The 12,311-nt window shown below is 44.6% G+C and overlaps 1 protein-coding gene across 1 annotated transcript; it reads left to right on the forward strand.

The window, feature by feature from the left end:
• The first annotated feature begins 1,776 nt into the window (after window positions 1-1,776).
• LOC121001587 (MORN repeat-containing protein 3-like) lies at window positions 1,777-7,112 on the forward strand. The gene is made up of 5 exons (XM_040432743.1): window positions 1,777-1,921; window positions 3,757-3,914; window positions 4,175-4,334; window positions 4,668-4,852; window positions 6,958-7,112. The coding sequence occupies exons 1-5, from the start codon at window positions 1,777-1,779 to the stop codon at window positions 7,024-7,026; spliced, it is 717 nt and encodes a 238-aa protein (XP_040288677.1). The 3' UTR covers window positions 7,027-7,112.
• Window positions 7,113-12,311: the final 5,199 nt, after the last annotated feature.

A 12,311-nucleotide genomic window follows, 5' to 3' on the forward strand; every position in this document is an offset into this window, starting at 1 on the left:
GCTCCCTTTAAGTCGGAGAAGTCTCCTCCGCTGAGTATCTCCTCCTAAGTAGGCTTTGGGGTAGCCTGCTTCTGGTGTTGCTCCGTCACCATCTTGCAATCTCTTGCGCGGGCTAAAACTGGAGAGAAAGGAGGAGCTGGAAGGGAGGAGCTTTCACTTCCTCTATGCATACAGTAGCATCGCTCACGGTGGGCAGGGCTAGAGTTCCCCCGCTTTAGCTGGGGGCGTTCCTGGATTTTCCCGCTCCGTTTGGTCATGAAGAAGCTGCGCCATTACATGTAAAAATGGCGGATTAACTCTTCGGCGCCGGCGCGCAACGTTTTGAGCAGGATACTCCACAGTAAACGTGTCAAAGTCATTTTTAAAGATATACTTGTAAATAAGCTGTACAGTGTAGGCACACAGATTGGCCGGTCCGAATCCTGTTTGTGACACCAAAATTGATGCAGTCGACTACTGGTGGCATGGGCTCCTTACCAGGCTCATTTACATATCTCTAAAATCATTTTTTAAACACAATAAAAGGACACCTCGCTATAGGACAGGTGATCTAGCCGTGCATGTCCGCATCTCTATAGGCTAAAACGAGGTGACAGAATCCCTTTAATGTGACTCCGAATACACAAGATGTAAATAAAAAGCTCAGTGGATACCCATGTGGAGGTAAATTGCACGCCATGCAAGTAGAACCTCATGTGTATAACCACAAGTTGCGGTATCCTCTGGGGATAATCAATGCCATATAGTCACCCCTTACATACCTTAAAGGGATTCTGTCATGAGATTTGAGGCCTATAACCTAAACATATGGCCAGGTCCCTACTAATACCCTAAATCCGAAACAGACCTTATTAAATGTGCCCGTGGCTCTATTAGCATATCCGAAATAGTCCGCTCTCCTCAGCCAGATCCCACGCGTGCGCACTAGGCATAACCTGAGGGACCGGACGTTTGCGAAGGCGGGGCTGAGGTGAGGAAGGCGGCGAGTTCAACTGGGAAGGCGGCGCTGGGCACCAGACGGAGATGGCTGCAGCCGGGCACACTGTATGAAGCGACGTCCCCTTGGACACCTTAGGTAGGTGAATGACAGGTTATAAAAAACTGTTTTATGTGCTAATAGAGCCACAGGCACAATGACAGAATCCCTTTAATAAGAATTCATTAGAAATTAGCATGTGCTTACTTCATGACACAGTATTGGGACCTGCATGAAACAAACCATGATGGCCACGGCAAGTGACGCAAGACACTTTAGACATGAATTTAAATAATAAGTGACTGAAATACAAATAAATGAATAATAAAAAAAAATCTGAAAATTGTCAAAACTAGAGAAGACCAAACTTTTTGAGATTCGCAATTGTGACTAATTTGGCAGATTTTTCAAAAAACTGTCTTTGTTTCCCATAGCAACCAATCACAATGCAGCTTTCATTTTTCAGGAACACTATGAGGAATGAAAGCTGTGCTGTGATTGGGAAACAAAGACATTTTCTTTTGAACAGTTTTCCTCTGTGTCCATAGAGACAAGCTATGACATCACAAGTATAACGTGTAATGTCACTGGTTCTGGTTCCAAATGCTCCGGTTTAGCAGAAAGCTGTTAGTTCTCTGCTTACTGCTGACATTTACTGTCCGTGTGACTGTGGAGATTGGATTTTTTTCTTAGGTAAGATCATTTCCTATAACAATATAATTATAGTAATGTATACAGTGTGTATATAGTAGTGGACTGTATAGACAGACGTTGTGTTTCTGACCCCAGGACCTGCTAAGATGCCGCTACTAAAGACCATCAGGAGCGCCGAACTCCCATGGAGGGTCTGGGATAGAAAAGCCCAGAAATCAGGCCTGAGAAGCACCGTGTACAGGGTCAATGGAGACGAGTACACCGGAGAATGGATGAATAACCTGAGGCATGGTAAGACTGGAAATACACATCACTGTATAGCGGACAGACGGATACAGGCCAATGTCATCTCTTAAAGGAGAACTCCTCATTGGGTTGTACTAGGAAATGTACCTGGTGCTGACCAAGTATGAAGTGTTGGTCTATCTGTCTATTTTATTTTTAACTTCCTAAATACCTAACGGCTAAACTGGTGGGAGATGGAGACATAAGACGGAGCCTGGTGATAAACAACATGGGCGGTTTTATTGCCAGGTGCATAGACATGAAGATTTCTACCGGATCCAACTCTGAAGCAGACAACATACAACTGTCCATGCGGGACACATGCAGAATCCAGATTTATGCCGCCACCTGCAATGATTGGCCTTGGGCCCTAATTATCGTCATTGCAAATGACAGCTTCACTGGAAACTGTAATGTCAAAAGATCCCACTCAAGTCAGGAAGATCAACTGGCCGATGCCTCCTCTCTTCAAGAATTAGGACTGAAAACTTTAATATGACCCCAAAAAAGTATAAGATGTAATGGGGATGATTTATCTAAACTGGTGTAAAAGAGAAATGAGGCAGTTGCCCATAGCAACCAATCAGATTAGGACTTTTATTTTTGAAAAGGAAAGTAGTAATCTGATTGGTTGCTATGGGCCACCTCTGCCCTGTACCTTCCCATCTAGCATTATCTAGTAATGTGCAAAAAAATATAAAAAAATAAAAACTGTCAAATTAGAAGCATTAGATAATGGAGATTAGGGCGGTCTCCATTATCTAAAGCTTCGATTATTACTAAAGTTTAGGTCATTCAACCCGCGGTCAGTCCATATTAAACACATGTGAAACAGGTATAATAGAGCAATAGAAATGGTCCGCGCTACAGTCAGGAAGATCTGCGGGCAGGTGCCTTCCCTCTTCAAGATTTATGGCTGGAAACTTTACAGGGATTCTGTGCCCAGGATTATCCCTATAGATCCAATTACATGTTATTGGAGGTCTCCTAAAGCATGTCAGAAATATGGAATTATGTAAATTATGACTGCTGTAGCTTTGCAGAACAAATAGGTCCACATCCATTCCCAAAAAATGCAGATCATATGTGGACAGAAACTACAGCCGTGTGCATGAGCCCTAACCAGGATATCAGTTACTCGCCCTGTGTCTGGCTGTTCATGGAACTCATGGGTCCCAAGACTGATGATGGCTACTGTGTCAGGGGCTGCTTCCAGACTGCAGCTGTTTTGGACACCAGGATCCCTCAGGTCCCAGCTGCTGCGGTGTATTCCTCACTCCCACATTCCTCATGGGTTGTCCCCCTGCCTCCAGGCCACGCCCCTTACTCTCTACATCACTGACTGCTCTCCCCCATCATGTCTCCCCAATGCTGTAGCATCATGCACTGAGAGGGACTGACTCAGGATCACTGGGGCGGCTTTGATTTGTTCTGATGTTCATTTATCTGTTGCTACACTGGAACGGTGAAATAAAAAAACCTAGCCTTAACATCATATCATACAAGGGTGTAACTGGTGTCTCTGGGTCTGCTGGACATAAGAATTTTTTCTGCACTATGATTTCTTGGTATATATCCTCTGCTTTATTTTATTCTTAGAACTGTGTGGTTAGGTTCACACTGAGGTTTTGGAGCAGGTTTTGAGGTACATTTTCCTGCTGGTTTTTCAGCCAAAGGCAGAAGTGGATTTGCAAGGAGTTGTGAATATAAAGGAAGGATTTAGACTTCTCCTCCCTAATGGATCCACTTCTGGCTTTGGCTGAAAAACCTGCAGGAAAATCTGCCTCAAAACCTTCATCCAAGAACTCAGTGTGAACATATCCTAACACACTGTATTTCAGGCAAAGGCTCTTATCTGTACAAGAAGGCCAACGCCATCTACCAGGGAGACTGGATAAATGGAAAGAGAAACGGATACGGGACGTATGCCGTGAGATCGCCCAGCACTGGAACGTACATTCGAGTTTATGCCGGCAACTGGGTGAATGACAAAAAACATGTAAGTTGTTTCCTTTTGTCCAGAAGAAATGAGAAGACAATAGAGTCTTGTAATTCATTGTCTCTGTAGCTGTAGTATGATGTCCTCCTGACCAGGCCCGTCCAGAGCCCAGTCCAGTAGGACCTTAGGCTATAGTTCACATTAAGCTATAAAGTATTAAAGAGACCAGGGTACAAGACGTGAATAGGACAAGGATGCTTCTAAATCTATAAAATGTAAACCTCAGCTAAATGTGAATTGTGGTTTGTGTCTCTTTGCAGGGATATGGGACTTACTACTATTCAGATGTTGAATACTATGAAGGCGGCTGGGAGTGCGGAAAAAGGAGCGCATGGGGCAAGATGATATACGCCAATGGTGACATCTATGATGGAGACTGGCACAATGACAAGTACTGTGGACAAGGGATACTTTTCTTAGGTACTTCATGGTATCATTGCAAGTTCCTTCCTTCTTGTCCAGAGAAAAATCCAGTAATGACCTGAGAACATATGATCAGGAGTTCAGAATATTGAATCATAGATCTATCACACAAGGGGAACATGGAAATAGACAGAACTATATGGTACTTACCTGTTATAGTCAGTGAAAGTCTTCAAGGCTGAATTTAGTGATGATCAGTAGAGTCCTGTTTCGCATCATCCATCTGATCCTAGGTGTATATGTAGATGTGATATGGTCCCGCATTGTCCCCGTAATATCTTTATGCTGTGGTCTCTATGTCTATGTGGATCCCTTTGTGCCTATTAACAGCAAACAAGAATCGTTATGAAGGATCCTGGAAAGATGGAAGAAAGCATGGAGCTGGGAAATTCTACTACCTGGACAAGGGCAGAATCTATGATGGATATTGGGTGAAAGATATCCCCAAGTGTGGGACTCTGGAGGACATTGGCTGCACAGAAGCTCCTAACACCAAGAAGCTTCTTATTCCTGAGGTAACACATCTACCATACAGTAGATAGTGCCTTGAGAATGTATTCATACCCCATGAACCTTTCCACATGTTTTCATGTTACACCCACAATGCATTTTATTGGGATTTTATGTGATAGACCAACACAAAGTAGCAAGTATGTGTGAAGTGAAAAGAAAATGACACATGGTTTTGTGGTCTGGGGTGCATTTGTATTCAGCCCCCTAATACTTTTGTAGAACCACTTTTTGCTGCAATTACCACTGCAAGTCTTTGGGGTACATCTAGAGGCTGAAATGTGTTGCCCATTCCTCTTTGCAAAATAATAAAATATGTCAAGCTCAATCAGATTGGATGGAGAGCATCTGTAAACAGCAAATTTCAAGTCTTGCCACAGATTCTCAATGTAACCTAAGTTGGAAACCGAGTACAACTACCACAACTATTACTTGGGGGTCCCAGAGCAATATAGACTGCTTTAAAGGGGTTTTCCGACACTGATGACCTATCCTACACCGGAGACCCCCGCCGATCAGCTGTTTGAGAAGGCACTGGTGCTCCTGTGAGTGACATGACCTTCTCACAACTTACCTTAGGTCAGTGAAGTCACGTTATCGGTCACATGACCTAGGTGGAGCTTAGTCCCATTCAAGTGATTGGGACTGAACTGCGATACCCAGGGGCGTAGCTATAGGCTCATGGGCCCCGTGTGCAAGAGTTCAGTTTGGGCCCCCCCTACCCTCAATACCGTTTTATAACACCACCAGACCCATGTACGCCTAATGGCAGAACTAAAATCTCACAGAGAAAATACATTTTGATCCAATAAATGCATAATAATAAGGATGCTGGACTGACCCATCAACCGGCTATATACGGACGGACTGGTAATATCGTTTATAGCCGATGTATGGGTCAGTCCAGCATTATTGCACACAAGGCTCACAGTCACTGCCTACCCCAGGGCCAGTGCCAGGCGCACACACTGCCTGCGGCCTGCACCCTGGCACAGACACACACACTGTCATTAATTTAAGTGCCCAGCGCCAGTCAGCAACAGACCACGCTGGGGGCCTGGGCCGCTGCCTGCAGCCTACCCCTGGCAGGCTGGCACAGTGGCATGCACCCACACTTGCTTGCAGTGCACTGCTTCTCCTGGCTCACAGTAACAGCAGTCACTGCCTGGCCTGCCTAGGCCAGGGGCCAGTGCCCCTGCCTGGTGCAGGCCCACACACACTGCCTGCGGCCTGCCCCTTAGGCCTGGCACACACACACAGTAAGTAGTGTGCCCAGTAACCACTTCAGCCACAGTCAGAGACAGATTCCCACAGAATTCAGAGTGAGAGTCCCAGACTCCCACTGTCCCACTGCCTGGCCACTCCATGATCCCATCCCATTCCATATTACCATTGCCGCCCAAATCCCATTCCCATCCCCTCATCAAGCTGATTCCCATCCCATCATCAAGCTGATCTGATCCCTGGGCTGGGCTGGGCTCTGCACTGCCGCCGCCTGCCACTCAGAGATCCCAATTCCCAGGCCATCCCAGGGCCATCATCAAGCTGGGCTCTGCTCACTGCGCTGCCGCCGCCTGTCACTAGTCTCAGAGAGAATAGAGCCGAGGGCCGAGGCTAGTCAAAACTCACCTCGCGCCGCACGTCCGCACAGTCACTCACTGCCGCTGCCGTCTGCTGCTTCTTCTGACAGTATCTGACTGGGACTCTGGGAGCCGGAGATGCGCGGAAACCACGCCTCCGGCTCCCAGTCACTCAGACCTCACATGTCGGCTTCCGCGGCCGCCCCCTCTGACACACGTGAGCTGCCTAGTGCCTGCCTACTACAGCCTGCGCTGCGCCGTGCGCACTGCCCCCGGCCCTATTAGATAACATTTTGAATAGGAGGCGGTGGGGGGGCCGTGGGCCCCCCTGGCTCAGGGGCCCGGTCGCAATTGCGACCCCTGTAGCTACGCCACTACCAATCACAGGCGCTATACAATGTACAGCACTGTGCTTGGTAAGCACCGGTGCCTTCTCAAACAGCTGTTGGACCTGAGCATTCTGAGGATAGGTCATCAGTTAGAAAGACCTACTATGTTTGTATTATTTTCTTTCTTTTTTTTTTTTTAAGGTGAAAGTGGCTGATCCCAAAAGAGTCTGTGAAGAAGCTAGAAGAGCGCTTCTTCAAAAGAGAAAATGAACAATACTTTGGCTCAAAACCATGGCATGCTGTTGGCTCACTGTTAACACTTAAGCGAAGCCACAGACATGCTACTAACATCGTCTTACCTGAACCCATGATCAATCTGTAGAGTCAATATCTATGGCTCATCTGTATATAGTTCATTTAAAAGAAAACAAAAGAAAAAAAAAGAAAAATTTAAAATATTTCTTAAAAAAAAAAAAAAAAAAGGACACGCTTTGGCTTAAATCACTGGCATGCTATTGGACCGCTTTTACAACCTAAAGTGAGGCCATAGACAAGCTATTAAGTTAACATCATCTTACCTGAAGCCATGATTGTCCTGTAGAGTCCATATCAACAGCTCATCTGTATATAGTTTGTTTTATAAAATGGAAAAAAAAGAAAAATGAAAAAAAAAATCTTTGGAAAAAAATTTAAAAAGACACCGCTTTGGCTTAAATCACTGGCATGCTATTGGACCACTTTTAACACCTATAGTGAGGCCATAGAATTGCTATTAATTTAACATCATCTTACGTGAAGCCATGATTATTTTGTAGAGTCCATAGCAATGGCTCATCTGTATATAGTTTTTTGGAAAACATGAAAAAAAAAAAAAAAGAAAAAAAAGAAAGAAAAATGGAAAAATGAAAAATGGCTTAAAACACTGGCATACTATTAGACCGCTGTGAACACCTTTGGTGAAGCCATTGATATGCTATTAGTTTAACATCATCTTACCAGAAGCCATGATTGTAGAGTCAATATCAACGGCTCATTTGAATATAGTTTATTTAAAAGAAAGAGGAAAAAAGTGAAAGATATTTATTTGAAAAAAAACTAAAACAAAACACTTTGGCTTAAAAAAAAACTGACATGCTATTGAACCACTGTTACCACCTGAAGTGAAACTATAGACACCATCTCACCTGAGGCCATTAGTGTTCTTTAGAGTCAATATAAACAGCTCATCTTTATAAAGTTTATTGGAAAATTGAAACATTTCTTTAATAAAAGAAAACATTGTGGCTCAAATCCCAGACTTGCTATTGGACCACTGAAACCATCCTAAGTGAAGTCAGAGACAAGCTTATTATTAACCACATTTAAACAGAAGTCATGATTTCCCAGTGGATATTATCTCCGGCTCTTCTACATAAAGTTTATAAACTCACTATAAGAAGAAATACCAACACAACATCAATGACCCTAAGCCATGGACATGCTACAAGCTCCTGTGATCACCGTGCTGGGGCTAGGAACATCTGATGCCATGGATCTGCTACTGCACTAACATCTACAAGTTTCAGAAGTCATTTGCTTGAAATACTTTTAACAACAGAAATAAAGAAGTAAAAACTTCCATGTCCTTGTGTACGGAGTTTTCTGTACTGACTGTTACTTTATGGGCCATGACATACCAACTTGGTTTTTAACACTTGGATTGCAGGCTGTGGGTCTGCTGAATGACTTGTACTTTCTGGATGACAAGATCCTACACCGCATGGTGACTTCCCTCCTCCACACCTGCAGAGAGCGCTATTTTGGGGTCAGAAGGGACAGGTTGCCAGATATCAGATTTCTCCTATCATCTCTTCATACCCAGGGCTGTATCTATAACAAGGGGACATCCTCTATATCTAGAGGAAAGGAGGTTTCTACAACATAGAAGAGGATTCTTTACTGTAACAGCAGTGAGACTATGGAGCTCTCTGCCAGAGGAGGTTGTGATGGCGAACTCACAAAAAGAGCTTCCAAGATGCAGCACCGTGTGCTGTTCGCATCCATGGTTCCGTTCTGCGGCTCAGCGGAAAGGTAGAGCATGTCCTATTCTTGTCCGCAATCACGGACAAGAATAGGCGTTTTCTATTATACAAACGGCCGGTATCCATTTTTTGCGGATCCGCAATTTGCAGATCCGCAAAACACTACGGTTGTGTGAATGCGTCCTAATATTTATTTAACCCATTAAGGCTATTTAACCCTTAGAGGACCTTGCAATTTAGCGTTTTTTTGCTTTTTCGTCTTTCACTTCCCGCACCATAGCTTTTTTATTTTTCTGTTCACATAGCCTTATGAGGGTGTGTTTTTTTGTGGGATAAGTTGTACTTTCTAATGGCACCATTTAATATTTCATGTGATGTAGTGGGGAGCTGGAAAAAAAATATTCCAACAATTCTGCCACAGTTTTATTTTTAAGTTTTTTTTTTAAATGGTGTTCCTTCATTCTCCAGATCAGTACCATGCGGATGTGTTGATGCCTATGTTTTTTTTATTGTTTATTTATTTTGAGGAAAGGGGGGGTGATTTGAACTTTTATATTTTTAAAATCTTTTTATTACTTTTATTTAAGTAACCCTAGCTGACTATCACTGGCAATCATTAGATTGCCAATTGTGTTCTGTAATGGGTATATATCCATCACTGAACACACCATTCACTATATTCCAATACAGTACTGCCACCTGCTGGCCTGTATTAGAATATTCCAGTGATGGGTATCAGACTGCTGGAGGCTCCAAGCCATCACTGGTATACTACAGCTTCTCTAATCTCAGCTGCACCTGCATCGCTCAGATGTCATGGTCACAATAGACTGCGGCATCTAAGGGGTTAAAACAGCAGAAACCCGTTGGGTAAGGTGCCCACTACACGGGCGAGCATCTTTAACGTGAAGACTTCCGACGTACATGTACAGCAGAGGTTGCGAAGGAGTTAAATGTTTCTAAACACACACACACATGTAGCCTGGAAGAAATACATTCAATTACAACGAATAGGAGTTTACAGGGTTAACTACATCTACAACTAGTTTAGGCTCCATGCACACAACCATATTTCTGGATGTGCGGAAGGTGAAAATGCAAGTATCCATGTTTTACGGGCAGCAAAAAGGAGACGGTCGTGTGCATGATGCCTTACGGGCAGAGAGATCAAGTACAAACTACACGGCCGTGTGCACTTTTTTTTTTATGTCACTATTTGAAGGATTCTTTTCACAAATCCTTAGAATTATTCCTCCCTTAGATTGTCCAGGATTTTAATAATGATGAGCTGTCCCCAGTATAGGCCGATGATATCAGATCAGCAGGGGGCCAGCATCCCACACTGCCCCAATGAGCTGTTCAGGATTAGCACAGCCATGGGAAATAGGCGCCCAAACCACACAGCTCTGTCCATGGTGTAGTGACTGGAACTGGTTAATGCAGTGCTCTTCTTATCTACTTCAATGGCAGCAGCGCTGCAGTGACCAGTCTACTACACGATGGATATAGAGCTGTGTATTTCTGGTGCTGGAGGCGCTGCAGAACAGCTGATCAGAGAGATTGCTGAGGATAGTCATCAATAGAAAAATCCAGGAAAACCCCTTGCTACATCCCCATATCTTTGTGCCACTGTGTAGGACGTCCAGCAAACACTTAGATTACCAGTAATCTGTTTTCCATTAGTCCATGACGGCACCTGTGAGAGATCATCCTCCATCTGGACAAGAAACAGGGACTTCCAAGATGTATACACAATGAAACCCCAACAGATAAACTTTTGAGAAATCTGGGATAGGCTAGAGCTGGTGAACCTATGGCATGGGTGTCAGAGGCGGCACTCGGAGCCCTCTCTGTGGGCACCCGCACCGTGGAAAAAGTCTATGGTGTACCAATATGCTTTAGACCAGGGATGCTCAACCTGCGGCCCTCCAGCTGTTGCAAACCTACAACTCCCATCATGCTCTGCTTTAGGCTGATAGCTGTAGGCTTTCCGGGCATGCTGGGAGTTGTAGTTTTGCAACAGCTGGAGGGCCGCAGGTTGAGCATCCCCGATTTAGACTTTTCCTGCCATTCATCAGCGCAGGGCGCACTATGAACAGCACAGGCAGCGCACTGAATGTAGGCAGGATATTACAGCTCAATGATAAAGTACATGGAAGATATACTGTACTGGACTGTAGTATTCAGGTTAGATTGCCGTGTTGGCACTTTGTGATAAATAAATGGGTTGCAGTTTGGGCACTCGGTCTGTAAAAGGTTCGCCATCATTGGGCTGGAGTGTACAGTGTTTAAATCACATGGAGAAGCTGTAACTCTGACAGAGGGGTTTAACATTGAAGAACCCAACATTGTAACCCTCAAGTGTTCACAAAGAATACAATCAAAGAGGGCGCTTAAGGCAGAAACTTGAACTTTTAGAGTACTGGGCCTAAGATTATTGTTAATTAAGCCCTTCGTGCAAAAAAAAAAAATCATGGATGAGAGGAATGTTTGGAGGGAGAGAAATATCTACTTCTGTGTTTGCAAATCTGAGAAAAGCCTGCTAGCCTAAAGGGTGCCAACAACCTGGGCAGAATGACCTCTAGGATCTTAAGAATCTCCTCTCAATATCCAAGCCATCAGATGCAGCTTTTCTACCTTTGGACGGATAAGAGGACCCCTATATAATAAATCTTTAATCTCTAGCAGAACCCAGGGGACAGCATCCTCAACCAGAACCTTCTTGGCCAATATGGGGCAATGAGAATCCGCCCGCCTTTTCCTTTCTCAGTTTCTGGATAACTCTAGGCAGGAGGCATATTGGAGGGAAGGCATAACACAGACCCTCTCCCAAGATTGAGATCTATTCCCATCTGGGTTTCATGGAGAAGAACTTTTTGCACTTTCTGTTCTCTGAGGTAGCAAAGAGATCTAGTGGGGGAGTCTCCCACAGACCCTTTATCTAATTGATCATGATTTAAGCACAAGTCCCCCTGCTGATTGTGCGACGGCTTAGGAAGTCTGCACAAATATTCTCTGACCCACTTTAGATGGACCTCTGACAGGCAGAGGCAGACCCCCTCTACCACATTTAGGATTCCTAGGGTAATTGTCATGAGAGCCACAGATCTTGTTCCCCCCCCCCCCCCCCCCGCCCGGCCCCGTCTATTAACAAAAGCTACTGCTGTTGCATTGTATAAAATCTTTACACGTCTTTCTGAAATCTGAGATATAGACTGACTCAGTGCACACAATATTGCTCTTAGTTCCCTTGCATTACCAGGCTGCAGCAGAAGGGTAGAATGAGGAGACTTCCCAGACATCATCCGTGGGCAAGAGAGGAACTCCGGACTAAACAGCAGCTCCTAGTGAGGACAGGTAACCTCCACATCAGCCAACCCAAGACAGGAGTTCCTACAGTCCCATTAAACTCCTGGCGAGTTCCAAACTCTGTCCTATGGACAGGAAACTTGGGAGGGAGATCCTTTTCAACGATCTTGGAAGTTCCTGCTTCCTCTCCGGTTGGGGGATGGTTTCTCACAGGTGCTGTCATGG

This window comes from Bufo bufo, chromosome 5 (genome assembly GCF_905171765.1).
Source record: "Bufo bufo chromosome 5, aBufBuf1.1, whole genome shotgun sequence".
NCBI lineage: Eukaryota > Metazoa > Chordata > Amphibia > Anura > Bufonidae > Bufo > Bufo bufo.

Bases quoted from the DNA above. Each gene is read 5' to 3' on its own strand.
- LOC121001587 (XM_040432743.1), top strand. From the start codon at position 1,777: ATGCCGCTACTAAAGACCATCAGGAGCGCCGAACTCCCATGGAGGGTC. The intron at 1,922-3,756 runs GTAAGACTGGAA...ACTGTATTTCAG, and splicing joins GATGAATAACCTGAGGCATG to GCAAAGGCTCTTATCTGTAC. The intron at 4,853-6,957 runs GTAACACATCTA...TTTTTTTTTAAG, and splicing joins AGAAGCTTCTTATTCCTGAG to GTGAAAGTGGCTGATCCCAA.